Source organism: Aspergillus japonicus, assembly GCF_003184785.1.
Source record: "Aspergillus japonicus CBS 114.51 unplaced genomic scaffold BO86scaffold_35, whole genome shotgun sequence".
NCBI lineage: Eukaryota > Fungi > Ascomycota > Eurotiomycetes > Eurotiales > Aspergillaceae > Aspergillus > Aspergillus japonicus.
The window spans coordinates 264,395-281,303 of NW_020291672.1; the positions used below are offsets into that span (position 1 = coordinate 264,395).

The 16,909-nt window shown below is 55.6% G+C and overlaps 5 protein-coding genes across 5 annotated transcripts; 3 read left to right on the plus strand and 2 right to left on the minus strand.

The window, feature by feature from the left end:
* Positions 1–863: 863 nt before the first annotated feature.
* On the plus strand, positions 864–2,420 carry BO86DRAFT_433525 (uncharacterized protein; the record flags this gene model as incomplete). The annotated part of the gene is made up of 4 exons (XM_025675848.1): positions 864–1,329; positions 1,380–1,416; positions 1,489–1,562; positions 1,623–2,420. Exons 1-4 carry the CDS (start codon positions 1,165–1,167, stop codon positions 2,418–2,420), a joined length of 1,074 nt encoding a protein of 357 aa, XP_025526319.1. The 5' UTR covers positions 864–1,164.
* A 542-nt stretch (positions 2,421–2,962) lies between these two features.
* On the plus strand, positions 2,963–5,045 carry BO86DRAFT_365132 (thiamine diphosphate-binding protein; the record flags this gene model as incomplete). Its single annotated transcript, XM_025670045.1, has 3 exons — positions 2,963–3,158; positions 3,209–3,331; positions 3,393–5,045. Exons 1-3 carry the CDS (start codon positions 3,084–3,086, stop codon positions 5,043–5,045), a joined length of 1,851 nt encoding a protein of 616 aa, XP_025526320.1. The 5' UTR covers positions 2,963–3,083.
* Positions 5,046–6,444: 1,399 nt separating this feature from the next.
* lysF (homoaconitase LysF) lies at positions 6,445–8,991 on the plus strand. The gene is made up of 2 exons (XM_025672372.1): positions 6,445–6,546; positions 6,624–8,991. Exons 1-2 carry the CDS (start codon positions 6,511–6,513, stop codon positions 8,919–8,921), a joined length of 2,334 nt encoding a protein of 777 aa, XP_025526321.1. The 5' UTR covers positions 6,445–6,510; the 3' UTR covers positions 8,922–8,991.
* Positions 8,992–9,347: 356 nt separating this feature from the next.
* On the minus strand, positions 9,348–10,805 carry BO86DRAFT_281548 (Zn(II)2Cys6 transcription factor; the record flags this gene model as incomplete). The annotated part of the gene is made up of 2 exons (XM_025667336.1): positions 9,348–10,641; positions 10,717–10,805. Coding segments are annotated over 2 exons (1,383 nt in total), but the record flags the coding sequence as incomplete, so codon positions are not given.
* Positions 10,806–11,450: 645 nt separating this feature from the next.
* Positions 11,451–16,505, minus strand: BO86DRAFT_390385 (putative ABC multidrug transporter). Its single transcript, XM_025672373.1, has 6 exons — positions 15,361–16,505; positions 15,212–15,301; positions 13,620–15,158; positions 12,621–13,565; positions 12,317–12,550; positions 11,451–12,260 (listed from the first exon to the last, which is right to left on the minus strand). Exons 1-6 carry the CDS (start codon positions 16,438–16,440, stop codon positions 11,607–11,609), a joined length of 4,542 nt encoding a protein of 1,513 aa, XP_025526323.1. The 5' UTR covers positions 16,441–16,505; the 3' UTR covers positions 11,451–11,606.
* Positions 16,506–16,909: the final 404 nt, after the last annotated feature.

Consider the following 16,909-nt stretch of genomic DNA (forward strand, 5'->3'; position numbering starts at 1 on the left):
GTCGGCTTTTGTAGATGAAACCCAGGTCGGAATTTCCGGGCTGTCAGGGGTGGCAAGGGAGGGTTTAGGTCAAGCCATCATACAGTGACTGGACAATCTCCGGCTGATTGATTGTAGGCCAGACTTCTTTTCATCGTCTCATTATTGATGAAGGTGTGGCCTGCCACTACTCATGGGGTGTGTGCAGCGAAGTGGTGTGGGCGTTGAGCATTTGACCCACGGCAATATATCATGACGGACTTAAAATGACCCTAAACATGATAGTCAGCCCTAGTGGCTCCATTTCAAGCACTCGGCCCGGTAGGATAATTAAGAATGGATGGGCAAAGACAGCCATTCGTCGGACAATTTACCCAAACTCCACCAAGTAAGTTAGGTAGTCTAAACTAAGTGATTAGACGCCAGGGTCATTGACCACATAGGGTTCTTACACGGAGACCCTCAGCGCGGAAATCGTCCGGACTCCCCCCGTCCCGTCCACAACCCCCCGATTCTCCTCTCTCCCTTCGGACCCACACCTACAATTAAGGACTCATCGTTATAGTGCAACAGAGAAATTTTCTGGCAGCCGTTGCGCTCCCATAGCACGGTGTTTGGGCCCAAGTGTCGTCTACTCGAGCTATTTTCCAGTATCTGCGTCATATGCTTGAACCAAGCGAAAAATAGTTATGATCTGTTTCTCATATCGAATGAGAGGTTATCCACTGGCTGCACATGAAGACCCGAGACATCTGCGTGGCATTAGTGTAGAGGGGTAAACCCGATCATAAATTACACTCAATGGTGCAATTTGGCTGGTCTCCATGAGTGAGAACCAATCGTTCTTGATCTTTGCTCCACAAGGAGGTGTCTAGCCAGAGTAAGCAGACAGCGCAGACCAAGTATCGGCACGCAGAAGTGATGTAGTCTCCCATGCACGGAGTAACATGGCTGAGGGAGACGGACCCGTGCCGAGACAGTAATTAGGTGCAGATATTGCAGAAAGATGATTTCTCTAAGCACGCGCGTTGGCGTACTGAGCCGCCAGCCCTGTCTTCATTGTACAAGGGGAATCCTTCGATCCCTTTTCTAGGGTTGCGACAGAGCCTTACATGACGAGGGCCTACCCATCATCGTTCTCTTCGTTCCTGGCATGCTACTCGAAGGAAGACGAACAGAAGCGTTATGACTGAGCATGCCGTCGATGTCCCGGATAAGGGTCCCCTGTTCATCAGGGTTACCGGGGCTTTGACCGTCATTGCATTCATCTTGGTCGCCCATAGGGTGCTCTGGAAGGTGTACAGACAAACTGCCATCTCGGCAGATGATGTGATCATCCAGGTTTCAATGGTATGGTTTGCGTTGCAACTGGAGGGAGCCTCTGCTGACAGGAGAACCAGGTCATACAGATTGTGAATACCGTGATGGGTGACTTGGGTAGGGCTGATCTTCGTAACCGTTGGACATTGAAGAAGTGACTATTAATACTGACTGTGCTCTACGATGCAGCGTGCCACTATGCTTTTGGTCGTCATCGCGCCGATGTCGTGCGGTCAGGGGGCAATTTGGTACTTGCGCTGAAGGTTTGCTCGATCATTCTCTTCAAGGTTCAAGGCGATTCTAACTCGAGTTTCCCCACGCAGTATTTCTGGCTTTTCCAAATTCTGTACAAGACCGTCCTCTGCCTCAACAAGCTCAGCTTCCTGGCCTTCTACCTGCGAATCTTTCCAACGCGACCATTTCGCATAATTTGCTGGGTGACCATCGGTCTCGTCATTTCCAGCACCTTCGGATTTGTCCTCGCGACCATCTTTCAATGCATCCCGGTACATGCTAGCTGGCACAAGAATATCCCCAAGAAGTGTGTGGACAATTCGAGCTTCCGATGGTCGTGGGCGGGCTACAACACGGCGATGGACATCTGGGTCTGCGTGCTGCCGCTGCCTGTGCTCGCACAACTGCATCTTGACCGCATCCGCAAGATCGGCGTGATGCTCGTGTTCTGCATGGGCTTGTTCGTATGCATCACGAGTATCATTCGAATGTGGGCGATGGAGGCGAGCACCACCACGCACGACCCGACCTGGGGCTCATTCGATGCCTTGCTGTGGAGTGCCATTGAGGCGAGTACGGGTATTATTTGCGCCTGCCTACCGTTCCTGAAGCACTCTGCTCAGAAGCTGGTTCCCAGTTGGTTTGTTTCGCTTTCGACTGGATCGCGCAAGTCGCGCAGTCGAGCCACCAGAACCAGGACGGGGCGGAGCTATCGCATGAGCCGACTGGAGTCCCAGGAGGGCACGCAGCTCGGCCAAGAATGGCGGGTGGAAAGACACGATCTCGATGCAGATTCCGAGAGCGTCGGAAGCCAGGGGGCCATTGCCAAAGGCCAGATCATTCTCACTACCGCAATTGACATGCACAGTGAACCGGCACCAAAATGAGGACCGGTATTATAGAGACCAGCAAGGATATGTTGAGTATGTTTGTAGCAGTTCCTAATTCCAGATATTTCTCCTTTCTATCTTTTCTTTTCGTTTTTTAATCTTTTTTTTTTTTTTTTTCTTTCTTTCTTTCTTTCTTTCTTTCTTGTTTTTTTCTGGTGGTTTGTCTCCCCCAACCTTCCATCGGTAACGAGACACTCTTGCTGTTATTGCCACGGGGTACTTTAGTCGCCCAGGCTAAAGCCTAGATGGCAGATTCACCGGACAGCAAATTGTGGTGCAGATTGAGTGTCTCAGAAGGCTTTCGATAGCGCAATGGGGTGGGTGGATCGGGGTGGAGAGCGGCCGGGTTAGCCCGGCCTATCGAGCCCTAAGTGCTTGTTTTGACAGGGGGTTCAAACCACCATCTCTTCCCTAGCGCTGCCATGGCCTGATCCGTCGGGGCTCCACTCATCTCGCGGGCCAATTTCATTCCCTCAATGATTATTCACAATGGGAATTCCAGGCCTGCTATCAGTGCGGGTCTGTAATATGTCCCCGGGTGGAGGGTATTACACATCTGCCGAACGCTGTTAGCAGGGATAAGAGGCATTGAGGGAAAGGCAGAAGAACAGGAAAAAAAAAGATCATTGTTTCTTCTTTCCAGAGACCTTGAGTACCAACATGTCTCAGAATAACCAAGCAGAAAACCGAGCTGACCCGACCGTGGCAGATGAGCTGTTAGAAGCTCTGGCCCAGGTAGTGCATCCCACCAAGGATGAAATTGAATCCACACTGACATCGACCAGGCAGGCGTAGATTACCTCTTCACCGTACTGGGATCGGATCACCCCAGCATTATCGAGGCATATGTGCGCCGACAGAATGATCCCACACGGCAGTATCCCAAAATGATTCTGTTTCAGCATGAGGTCAGCCATTGCTCCCCACTGACGAGATATTCCTTGCATGTACTGACTGGCAAACCATCAGTTTGTAGCCATGTCAGCGGCCGATGGGTACGCACGAATCAGTCACCGGCCAGCGTGTGTGATTGCCCACGTTGATGTGGGGACGGCCGCTCTGGGCCAGGGGCTACACAATGCATCCAGCGGGCGAGCCCCCGTGGTGATTCTGGCAGGGATTGCCCCCTCCACCTTTCTCGGGGAGGCTCCGGGCTCGCGATCGGAGCATGTGCAGTGGTACCAAGATATTCGCGATCAAGCTGCGCTCGTGGCGCCGTACAGCCGATACAGTGCCGAGATCAAGTCCCCGCACAATGTGTTCACTGTGGTGCGTCGCGCAGTGCTGATGGCCACGACAGGCTCCCCGGGGCCTGTCTATCTGACGGCGACACGGGAGATTCTTGCCACTGCGCTGCCTTCTGGCGACCATGCTCTGCGGCGTAAGGCTGCACCATCGTGTCTCCTGGGCTCCCTGCCGGCCGAACAAGTAGAGATAATCAGTACAGCGCTGCTCACTGCGGAAGCCCCGCTGGTGATCACCGGGTACCTGGGTCGCAATCACCGTGCCGTCCAAGAGCTGATCAACTTGGCCGACATGATCTCCAGCCTGCGGGTGTTCGACTCGGAGCTTCGTGAGATGAGCTTCCCCGCCACCCATCCAGCCTGTGTGACGCGAGGTACGGGGGCAGCTCCGGCAGTGCAATCGGCCGACGTGATTCTAGTGCTGGACGCTGATGTGCCGTGGATTCCCACGCGCGTGCGCCCTACTCCCACCGCCCAGGTCATCCACATTGATCTCGACCCGCGAAAAGAACGCATGAATATTTTCGACATCAATGCGTCTCTCACCTTCCACGCCGACACGGCAGCCGCGTTGAGTCAGCTCACTGCTTACATATCTGCCTCTGCCCAGTTGTCCGAGTTGCGAGCCAGTCAACGCTGGCAAGCGCGCGCCGAGGCCCGGAAGGCAGCGTACGATAAGGGCCAGGCACAGGTCGATGCCCGTGGGGCCGCACTGCTGTCGACGCCGGATGTGCCCTGCAGTGTAGACTATTTGTGTAGTCGCGTCCGCGAACTGCTCCCCCGGGAGACGGTCTTTGTGACCGACTCAGTCACCAACCAGGTAGCCATGACGGAGCAGCTCCGTCTGCACCGACCAGGCTCGCATCTTACCAAGGGAGGCAGCGGGTTGGGCTGGGCGGGCGGCGCTGCAATCGGGGTACAGCTGGCCGCGGCACGGTATGATCTGTCCAACCGACCGGTGGTCCAGCAGAAGGCTGCGGGGGACCCGTCGTCAGAGCCCCGTCCCTTCGTGTGCAGCATCACGGGAGATGGAAGCTTTGTATTCTCGGTTCCGACGGCCGTCTTCTGGGCCAGTCACCGCTACCAGTGCCCCTTCCTGACCATTATCTTGAACAATGGAGGGTGGAATGCCACCAGTCAATGCCTGAAGGATGTACACCCGACCGGTGTTGCGGCTGGGTTGTCGAAAGAAGAGTTGGGAATTTCTCTCGTTGCGGATGGACCCGACTATGGGGGCATTGCTAAGGCTGCAGCTAATGGAAACCTGTGGACGAAGCGTGTGGAGTGTGTAGGCCAGCTGGATGAAGCTATTACTGAGGCGATTAGGGTTGTGGTGGACGAGACCACGTCGGCGGTGCTGGACGTCATCATCCGTTAGATTATTGAACAGTCAATGTTGTCGCTCTAATACTGGGTCTGGGTTCATCAAGTGTTTTCAAAGAGTCATTGCCCATCACGACAATGCGCGGTTGAAAGTAAGAGAATAAACCCTCCGGATAGACATAAAGAAACCAGGGTGACGGGGACAAAGCGACGGCTGACTATCGTTGGGATCCGTATCTCGCGCAACCCGAGAGCAACAAAGGGCAATGAGATCCGACCAAGCATAAATAGACCCGATCTGGATTTGGAATCATTGATCCAGTACCTGTACCAAGAATACCAAGCATCGCAAGCATCTCAAGCAATACCGCGCACTACACCACTTTCCGAGATGGGTTACAGAATTGACTCATGGAAGGGAGAGAGCCTGTGTGGCACTCGCGTCAGGGTTGGACGGGGTTTCGATCAGACAGCGACCATTGGAGGCATTGTAGCGATTGATGGCGAGTACTATGCACTGACTGCTCTGCATCCATTTCTGAAACCTTCCCCCAGCCAGCTCAAAATGCGTTGGGCCTCGTTCCGGTCCCGCGCGATGTACAACGCCAACTCCTTGGACCGCGAAGACCCGCACGCGGTGGCCTATCTGCCCCGCTACAAAGGTACGAGGAAGTTGAACCCCGCCTTCTGGTCGGTTCGACAGAATTGGGCTCTGTTTCGACTGTGTGACCAAGCCCCCCAGTCGAATCGTGTCACGGTGGGGGGGTGGCAAGTGCTCTCACCATCCAAGGTCACCCGAAGCTCGCCCCGAGGCCAGCTGTGGTGCTTGCTGGGCAACGGCGCTCGTCCCCCGGTCCGAACCGACGTGTCTGGAAGATTGAGTAGTCTGTCAGTCGCAGAAACCGATCCTCCGGTGGCGTATCAATTGAGTATGGTTTCCTTTGCGGAAGATGTTGGAGCGTGGGTGGTGGATGGAGGAGACAATGGCTCCCTGTTTGCCATGATCGTGGGCCAAGATGACCAGGACTTTACCACCTATGCCATTAGTGCGGCTGATATCTTTGAGGAACTGCAGAAGCGATTTCCGTGTTCCTCGATATCGATCGCATAGGGTGCTGGTGTTGTATATATAGATGCATGGTTGAGATATTCGATGTAACAGTAGTAGTTTATGTACGCAGCATAAAAGTACCAAGTACAGTATATTAAGTATATAAGTGAATCAAGTTGAAACCGCTTTAGTTATCGGAATGAGTCATGTGGGGCATGTGCCCTGATAGCGGCCTCAGGCAGCACAGTGCTTAGAAATGGTGTGGCGCGACTGGCTGGGATTACCCCAGACCACGTGACGGGGCTCTGCGCTTCTCGCCCTCGCATTGTCCGCCCCTGCGAGATCGGCGCCAGGAGAAAACCGGCAAAATTCTTGAGGGTGACTCAATCCTTCCTTTCCTCCTCCTCCTCCTCCTCCTTCTCCATAACCTCTCTTTCCCCGTGTTCAATCGATCACATCGAACAAGAACATGGCAAGGCAGCTCTGCAATTTGCTGCGCCGGCCGGTGAGTCGCTAAACCTTCCTTGACTCTTCCAATTCCCTTGATCTAATCCAACCTGATCTAACTCCCAACCCCTCCAGCTTCGGCTTCGGTGTACTCCGTCGCTCGGGGCCTCCAGCAGGAGAATCGCCCTCCCCCTCCCCCCACGATCTGTCGCCACATCTCTCCCCCTTCGCTCCATTCGTGCCTTGAGCACGACCCCCGTTGTTAGAGCCGAGGGCTTCCACTCGCAGCAAGACCAGGCCCCTTCGACGACGCCCTCCGAGACCCGTACACCGCAGACCCTGACCGAGAAGATCGTGCAACGCTATGCCGTCGGTCTCCCCCCCGGAAAGTTCGTTCGCAGTGGCGACTACATTAGTCTGGCTCCCGGATACTGCATGACGCATGACAACTCGTGGCCTGTGGCTCTCAAGTTCATGTCCATGGGGGCCACCAAGGTACACAACCCGAAGCAGATCGTCATGACCCTCGACCACGACGTTCAAAACACCAGCCCCCAGAATCTCAAGAAGTATCAGCAAATCGAGGAGTTTGCCGGCAAACACGGTATCGACTTTTATCCTGCAGGACGGGGTATTGGACACCAGGTGATGGTGGAGGAAGGATACGCGTGGCCCGGCACAATGGCCGTCGCCTCCGACAGTCACAGCAACCACTACGGTGGTGTCGGTTGCTTGGGAACCGCCGTGGTTCGCACCGACGCGGCCAGTATCTGGGCGACCTCGCGCACCTGGTGGCAGATTCCCCCCGTGGCCAAGGTCACCTTCACGGGCACGCTCCCCGTGGGTGTGACCGGCAAGGACGTGATTGTTGCGCTGTGTGGTCTCTTCAAGAGCGACGTCCTGAACCACGCCATCGAGTTCACTGGTTCCGAGGAGACCATGGCCAGTCTGCTCGTCGACAGCCGCTTGACGATTGCCAACATGACCACCGAGTGGGGAGCGCTCACCGGTCTCTTCCCCATCGACACCACCCTCAAGCGCTGGCTCCGGTACAAGGCGACCGTCGCCGCCCTGTCTGATGACCGCTCCACTCGCGAGCGCATCACGCACGAGAGAATCGAGGAGCTGTTCGCCAACCCCCTCACCGCGGACCCCGATGCCCAGTATGCGAAGCAGCTGTACCTCAACCTCTCCACTCTCTCTCCCTATGTTTCCGGCCCCAACTCCGTCAAGGTCGCCACCCCCTTGGCTGAGCTGGCCGCCCAGAACATCAAGGTCAATCGCGCCTACGTCGTCTCCTGCACCAACTCCCGCGCCTCGGATATTGCCGCCGCCGCGCAGGTCTTCCGCACCGCAGCCAAGGCGAACGGCGACGTCACCCCGAAGATCGCCGACGGCGTGAAGTTCTACATCGCGGCCGCCTCCGCTCCCGAGCAGGAGGCTGCCGAATCCACTGGCGACTGGCAGATCCTGCTGGATGCCGGCGCGCAGCCGCTTCCCGCCGGGTGCGGTCCGTGCATCGGCCTTGGAACCGGTCTTCTGGAGCCCGGCGAGGTGGGAATCAGTGCCAGTAACCGCAACTTCAAGGGTCGCATGGGCTCGCGTGACGCGCAGGCCTACCTGGCCAGCCCCGAGGTGGTCGCGGCTAGTGCGCTCAGCGGCATGATCTCCGGCCCCGGGACCTTCCAGGTGCCCCCGGAGGAGTGGCTGGGGGTGGACCACGGCTTCGGCACCGGTGCGGAGCCCACCACCGAGCAGCAGCTTACCAACCTCCTGGAGCAGATGGAGTCCTTCATCGACCGGGTGGAGACCGCCCAGGGCTCGACGGAGAAGGCCGCCACCGAGATCCTGCCCGGCTTCCCCGAGCGCATCAGCGGCGAGATCGTCTTCTGCGACGCCGACAACCTCGATACCGACAGCATCTACCCCGGCAAGCTCACCTACCAGGACAACGTCTCGAAGGAGGACATGGCCCGCGCCTGCATGATGAACTACGACCCCGAGTTCAAGGACGTGGCCAAGCCCAGCGACATCCTCGTCGCCGGCTTCAACTTCGGCTGCGGATCCTCCCGCGAGCAGGCCGCCACCGCCATCCTGGCCAAGCAGATCCCGCTGGTTGTTGCTGGTAGCTTCGGCAACATCTTCTCCCGCAACAGTATCAACAACGCCCTGATGGGTCTCGAGGTGCCCCGCCTCGTCGAGCGCCTCCGCGCCACCTTCGCTCAGCCGTCCGGTGCTGAGCGCCAGCCCACCCGCCGCACTGGCTGGACCCTGACGTGGGACGTCAAGCGCAGCCAGGTCGAGGTGCAGGAGGGTGAGGGCGGAGAGAGCTGGACGGAGCCGGTGGGCGAGCTGCCCGCCAACGTGCAGGCGATCATCGCCGCTGGCGGTCTGGAGGCCTGGGTCAAGGGTGAGGTCGCCAAGTCGGCGTAAAAGTAGCAATCTAGACGCGATGAAGAAAAGACTGATTAGACGTTTGTGTTGGAAGCATGTACATATCCCTAGCGCTATCTGAATTCACTGTATCACTACGAGAGGCTCCGTTCCGTGGTCAGTACTATACATCCACGGCCGCTATCTGGCTCCCTCTCCCCGCGTCACCCTCCCAGGATTCGACGTGTTGAGATACCAGACCTGATGCCCGCCGATTTCTGAGCACTCCGTCTGGACCTCCCCGCCCGACTGGTTGGACAGCCAATCCGAGGCGCCTCGCAGGGTCGCAATCGACCCCAGCAAGTGCTCATCCTGCCGCAGACCGAGAAGCTCCTCCACGGTTCTGCCTTGAGGACGGGGCGATTTCTCAAACCGTAGCCGTTGCTGCCCGGTATCTTGCTTGATCGATCCCGACGTGGAGTGGGTCAACTCGAGCTTCAATCCACTGATGGCGAATTCCGCCACCACTAGGCCGTTATAATACCCCTCTGCGCGAGGAGACGCCCGGAGTGCAGCGATAGCCTGCAGACGGATGGGGTAATCCGGACATCGCAGCGCCAGGAAACTCAGGGCAGCGCAGAGGATCCCATCCGGGGTAAACTGCGGGCGGGTCCCCATTTGCGCGTTCAGGGCTACAGTCTTCGCCATCAGATGCTCGAACTCCGGGCACAGTGGGTGTAATGCAGGATCCCACGGGCCGTGCAGACAGGTCTTCAGGGTTAAAGTGAAGGTCTGCAGACTCAGTTGCACCACGTCGGCCGAGCGTCGCTCGCGGTCGGTGAAGTAAGGATACGTTGTCAGGAAATCGTCGAAGTAGGATCTGACTTGGGTCAGACAGGACAGCAGGCGCTGTTGTTTGGGCTGCAAGACGCCGTATTGGCGTGCGAGGTTGGTCTCGGACAGGCTCCAGCACTGTTCCAGGAGGCGGAAGATGGTAGGTACGAGAGGGTTGAGGGCCCGACGCGCGTGCTCGACATCCCGAAATGGTTGCAGCTGGGCTTCGAAGGTCTCGAGGCGGGCGAATTGGGTGTCCAGCTCGCGGAAGGGCCGGTGGACTCCGTGAAACGCCGAGTGCGATTCCAGGTAGAGGAAGGCGTCGGAGAGGGCTGGGTCTATGGATAACAAAGACAGCGCCCCCTCGTTAAGAATCTTCAGCCCCGCTTGCAGGTGCGTGTTGGCGTCGTCGTAGCGGGCGGACGCCAGCTCCATCAGCACGAAAAGCAGGCAGCAGACCAGGACCACCTGGCGAAGACGTGGATCTTGGGAGGCAGACCGGTGCTTCAGAAGAGCAAATGAGCGCAGCGACTGCTCCAGGGCGAAGTAATGCCATTGACTACGCAGCGACTGTCCGGGAATTGCAATCCCCGCTTCATGCACCTGGTGATTGATGGCACTTAAGGCTACAAGGGCATGGTAGACGGCCGGCTCGACAGCGCTCAGTTGGCCGACAAGGTTCTGCGGCGAGAATAGGTCGGACACCCCCGAGACAACCACCGAGGTGGGGATCTGATGATGCCAGAGAAAGGAGAAGCAGCGTTTCTCGTCGGAGGTGATAGTCCAAGGGAACTGCGCCGCCACCGACGGCAACAGTGCCGCGTCCTGGGCGCTATACGTCGCTTTGCCCGGTAAGCGGTTGAGATCCGAGCCCTCACAGGGCCAGCCCGCCATCGTACAATTTTGGCATCTCCCTGGCGTCTCGTCGCACTTGATCCGGCGGGCTCTGAGGAGTGATGTTGAGAACACAGACGATATGGTCCGCGGTCAGTGGCCGGCGTCAGAGGATCGAACTACTTACCGACAAGTTCGACAGCCGGTTCTTGAGCGAGTGGCCCGCGCTCGTTGACGCCCAGACTTTGCTTGCATGGCTGTGGCTGACTGGTTGTGCAGAGAGGCTGGCAAAACTGAGGACACGATATGTGGTGTCTTTTGCAAGGATGAGAGACTACTAGACGCTAAATCCCACTAAATCACGCCATGGAATGCGGGGCTGCTTTCAGTCAGCAACTTGCTGACACGGGCTGTTTGGTTTCTTGCCATGTTCACATAGCTTTAGGGCGAGCTATTGGAAGACATCTGCTGGTGTATACGCAATGACGGTCCAAGAACGTTAGAGTAATGCCTGTAACCGCTTCCATGGTGCCGTCCTATAAAGTCGGCGAGATTCTTTAGCCCGTCTTGCGTGTCGGTAAAAGTGGTCTCTTTGACCATAATAAATGTCGTGCTGCGGTACAAGTAACTCATTTTGTTTGATCCGGCTGGTCTCTTGTGATACTGCTGGAGGATGGCGAGAAGCAACGCTGAACGCAGAAATCCAAGTCACAGGCCGAGCCAGATGGGCATGACCCCTGTATCTCCACCCCATCGGGAAGTGCCGGGACACGTCATCAGGGCATCAAGGCTGGTGGATCAAGCTTTGGGTGAACTAAGGCTCTATCGGAGAAGGAATATGCAGGGGGTGGAAGCCTATGGGGAGTTTAAATGTAGTCTAGCTATTAATTACCCCGATCCCCTCCAGATAACGAACCATACAAAGCACTTGAAAATATATGAAGTATTAATGTGTACGAGCGATGTGACCCGCAGAGAAGAACACAACGCAATTCAGCAGGATGAGTCCTAAGAATCAGTCTATAGACACTGGTGCGAAGAGGATGAACTAGATGGACTGGAACAAGGGCCTCAAAATCATTCCTTCTTGGCCTTCTTTCCCTTAGGAACACGAAAGATCCAGTAGAAAGCAATGGCTCCAACGGTATTGACCACAATATACACCCACAGCAGACCAAAATCGCGCCACCGGTTGGCGAAATTGATATTCAGGCCGGCCAGGTACTGATTGGTGTACTCTAAACTGCAGAAATTGCACTCGTCGCTGCCTCGGGCGTCCGGATTGAGAAGATAGCCCCCATGGGCGGAGCGGTAATCTTGCATGTATTCGCCACAGCTCATTCCGGAGGGAGCGAAGAAGGAGAGGACTTCGTTGTCGGCACAATGCATGGGGGCATCGCCCAAGGTTGCCGATAGCAGGGAGGAGACGAGGTAGGTAAAGGGGTTGACGCGGTACATGAAGATCCAAAAGCCGGGAAGAGCATCGGGACCCGCCAGGATGCCGCAGAACGCATACATCATAATGAACAAAATGTTGGACAGTGCCGATGCCAGCTGATCACTATCCATCCCGGAGATCAACATGTGCGCGAACGAGCTCGAGAAGAGAAAGACAGCCCAGATGATGAGCACAGTCAACGTCCCCCGGGTGTGAACCTCGCCGGTATATTCCGCGTTACGGTACAGGCCGACGGGGTAGTACCAGACCAGGAAGGATAAGATTGCCATGATCTGAACGAGGTGGTTAGTGGTAATAATAGACAGGACCTAATACACAATGGACGGACCGTATTCCAGAAGAACTCCACCGCGATGTTGGAGAGAATGAAGGCTTGCCATGCGTAGGTCTTGGACTGCCGCTCGCGCGATTCGTAGAGCGTCCGCTGCGTGACGAAGGATGGGATGATTTGCATCACCAGCTGAACAACGACGAACAGAAACACGAAGACGCCAAACATCTGGTTCTGTAGCCCCTGTTGAGTGTTGTCTGCTTTGAAAAAGGAGAACCCGATGAAGAGCGCCTGTGAAATGCAAAGATGCGATTAGTCGTCGATTACCACCATCCCAGGCTGTCCAAGGGTTCAGACTTACACAGCCAACAGTCAACACCACCTTGGAGTAGATGTAAGACGGCGAGCGCCAGTACTGCTGGAAGACCCGACGGGCGACCTGAATCAGTTGTTCGAAGAAAGGTGCCGCAAACTCGGCATAGCTGGACTTGTCATTTGGATCGGAGAGCGGCGAAGGCTTGTTGGCCAATTCCCTCAGCTTGGCCAGTTCCTTCTGCACATCTTGATATTCGGGACTGTTTCTCCAGACCGCAGGCCAATCGATCTCCGTCTGCGCTCCTGGAGCGGCCCCAATGACTTCCAGCATGTGTTCTGCTGGATTCGCCCCCGGGGGGCAGGCTGATCCTCCATTGCGAACAAAGTAGTCCATAAGGACCTGCGATCCTTCTCCCACCTCCCCAAAGTACACCGTCTTGCCCCCCTTGGCCAGTAGAAGCAGTCGATTGAAGCGCTGGAACAGCATGGCAGACGGTTGGTGGATTGTACAGAGAATGGCTTGTCCATTCTTGGTCAGGGTCTCCATCAGGTTGCAGATAGACCAGCTGGTCTGACTGTCCAGCCCCGAGGTTGGCTCATCCAGAAAAAGCAGCAGCTTAGGACGCGCAGCCAGTTCCACTCCAATTGTCAATCGCTTGCGCTGCTCCACGTTGAGCCCCTCTCCTGGTACGCCCACGATGGCATCCGCATACTCCCGCATATTCAAAAGGTTAATGACAGTTTCAACATACGCGAGCTTTTCAGTTCGACTGTACTGGGGTGGCTGTCGGAGCAGGGCGCTGAACTCCAAGGCTTCACGGACCGTCGAGGTGTGGAGGTGAAGATCTTGTTGCTGCACATAGCCGGTTTTACGTTGGAAGGATTCGTCTCGAACACGACCATCCACCAACATATTGCCACCAATGACACCGACCGTCGTGCGACTCGCCAATACGTCCAATAAGGTCGTTTTCCCGGCACCGGAGACACCCTGTTCGTCGTTGTTGGTTTAGCCAAAGAGTACGATGGAGGTACCACTGCTTACCATGAGTGCTGTCAGAGTACCCGGCCGAATCCAACCGTCGACATGATCTAAAATGCGTCGTGGCTCACCCTTGATCTTGATGTCGTAGGTCACGTCCTCCCAGTGGAAGATTGATGATTGCTTCTCGACTCCAGAGAGAGTTCCCGACCCCTGGCTGGGGGCTTTGTCACTTTGCACCACGGGACCAGGCCCCTGCTCCTCATCCTTCTGATTCTGCACTGACAGAGCCTTCTGCACTTTGTTGCGCCGGAAGACGAGCACCTCGCCTCGGGAGCGTTGGCTAGAAACTAGTTCGGAGGTGACGAGGTGACAGACAGCCAGAAAAATGGTCAGGGCAATGATAATCCCGAAGTTGCGCCATCGGTGACTGTTCTCGTATCCATACGAGGAACGCACGAATGCGGTGCCCTGGACGACCTCGGACCCCGGAACCGCTCCGACAGTCGAACACACCCGCTCTTGGCTGGAAACATGTTCGTATCCTGGTCCGGAGGGTATGAAGGAGGCACAGGGAAACTCCCGGCCATGAAACTCGTTCACCATCACAGCCTCGAAGCCATATGAGACCGGATTCAGCCACCGAATCCACGAGGCCCAACCTCGCATGTAGCTGACAGGAATAGCAAATCCCGTATACAGCACGAGGGCGAGCAGAATGATGGACGAGGGCGCGAGAGCCTGTTCGAGTGATTTGGTAATGGAGGCAAAGAACCGGAAGAACATGGACATGCCCATCATCATCGAGAATGCGATCAGGTACAGAAAGAAAAATGCCCCCGGTGTCCGTCGGAGATTTCCCATAAAGTACAACACCAGATTGACGAGCAACGAGTTCACGATTTTGTAAGGCATATCCATGATCATTGATGAGATGGCCTCGGCACTTGGGTGATAGAGGGCGTATCGGTTGTGTTTCTCGACAATGGTCCTCTTCTCGTACAGAACGATGATTTCCAACATGCTCGAAAAGGCGCTCAGGAGGACCAGCATGAAGAGGAGGGCACCTCGAGAGAAGAAGGACGATGTGTCATTTGCAAGGTTGTAAAAGACGCTGGATATAATCAAAGCCTCAAAGAAGTTACCAATCAGCATGGCGAGAGTCACACTCGGATCGTTTTTTAGTCGCTGAAAGTCCCTCCAGAGGCAAATCCGAATCTGGCCCCAGTAGGACAATGTGTATGGAGACTTTCGTCGTTGTTTCGTGGATTTCTCCGCTTGTCGAGCAGATGCGAATTGATCAAGGTCCGAAGCGTGGAATGGGTGTGCGTCCACATATTGGTCGATGTCATGCAAAAGAGCTTGGCGCTCAGGGCTTTCATGCCATCGCCTGACGAATTCGTCGGACGTTCTAGGCACGAGGTTCTCATATCCTGGACGTATGACGCGTTCAACAGGGCTCGACATGGAGGTCAGGAAGTCAGGAGTCGTCTGTGCCTCGGGGCATATGAATCCCATGCGAATGAAATAATCCCTGGCTGCCTGGGCAGGGCCGAAGTAGATCTGTCGTCCTTCGTACAGAACGGTGACTTTGTCGAAAAGCTGTTACAGCCGATTAGTCAGAACTGATGCATATGAGTGTTCAGCTAACTTACGTCGTAGGCCGCCTGGGGTGCCTGGTAGATGGCAACACACGAGGTCACCCCGAAAACATCGCCTTGCGTGCGTAGTGTCCGGCAGAATTCCTATACCACCAAAGATTGCTCAGTATTATATCCTAGAGTAGGCATTGGGGTGTACCTACCACAGCATTGGCACTATCCAAGCCTCGCGTACTGTTATCCCAGCACTGCAATGGAGCGTAGCTCAATGCGGCCTCTGCGATGGTAACTCGCTTTCTCTCACCCCCACTGACGCCACGCACGAAGTCATTCCCCACCTTGGTGTTGATTGTATGGTTGATCCCAAAGATTGACATGATCACATCTCGCAGATGGGTGGCGTACTCCTGGCGAGACATTCCACCAGGTACTTGACGGGGGACACGGGCAAGGGCCGCGAAGTACAGAGTGTCTCCAACCACCAGTTGCGGGTAGTGAGCATCCACCTCGGCTGTATAGACGGCTTCCCCGCGGAAGTCGGCTGACATCTGTTTGGAGGTGATCCCTTGGTAGTTGATGTACGAGGCCGGGTCGACCTGGAATCCATATGTTTCCTGAGCAATGGTTTTGAGGAAGGTCGAGCAGCCCGATCCAGGAGGCCCTAGAACACAAAGTTGTTCCCCGGGGAGAAGCAAGCCGTCCACATCACGAAGAATCTGGATTCTCTTCTTCTTCCCACCCAGGAATTGGCGGATGAGGGTTGGCACCTTCAGCACCGCATTCCCCACGCTCATCTGATAGTCAACCGGACTTCCATACCCCACCACATTCAGGTTCTTAATGGCGACACCGGCCACGCGTGCCGGGGCGCTGTTATCGGACTTGTAGCGAAGATCGTAAAAGGCTTTCGCCCACGCTCTGGCGTTGAATCGAGGACTGTGTGGATCCAGAACGAGATCATTTCTGTTAAAGGGCAGCGGGTGGTGTGACAGCTTGGATCGCTCACTCAATGTGCGAGCCAAATGAGTGACATCACGATCAGCCTCTCCCTGATTTTCAGCCAGGGTCGCTTTTCCGTCCGAGTCCGAGTCGCAACTGCTCGCAGGCGTGCGAGTTGGTTGGTGGATGTCGCTTAGGGCTGCGAGCCGATTATCGGCCGGTTTGGAATCCATTCCTGCTGTAAAACCGAATTCTATCGCATACTCAACAAATTTATCGATCTTAGGCCCCTGAGGGACTCGAAGTATTTTTATAATCCCACACGAGTCACAGCAGGTAGGCATCCTGCGGTCGGACTCGGTCTTTGACACACTTTGACCCACTGAAAGTCCGTTGTGAGGGAATGAAGAAGTTCCCACCTGGCAGGATGGTGGCTGATCAGACAAGTTCGGACTCCGCGGGCACCGGCGGGGACCGTCTTGGGACGGAGTGGAGATTTTAAGATATCACAAAGTATGCTCACACAGGCCAAGATTCATCCGCTCGGCCTTTGGGACTTATCTGAATCTGAAACACCGAGCTGCCAATCGAGTGTTGCAAAGAAGTGGCCATGCGCTGGTTTGGCAGTGATGGATCCTCCACCTTCAATGCCTAACCTGAACAACACGTGAGATTCTGATTCGAGGCTATATATATAGGATACTTGGTATTGGGGTCTAACCTAACATGTACTTCTCTTTTGCCCACATAAAGCATCTGGATAAACTCCGTTATGTGCATAGATAATGTTCAGGGATTAACTTTAGGCAGTCT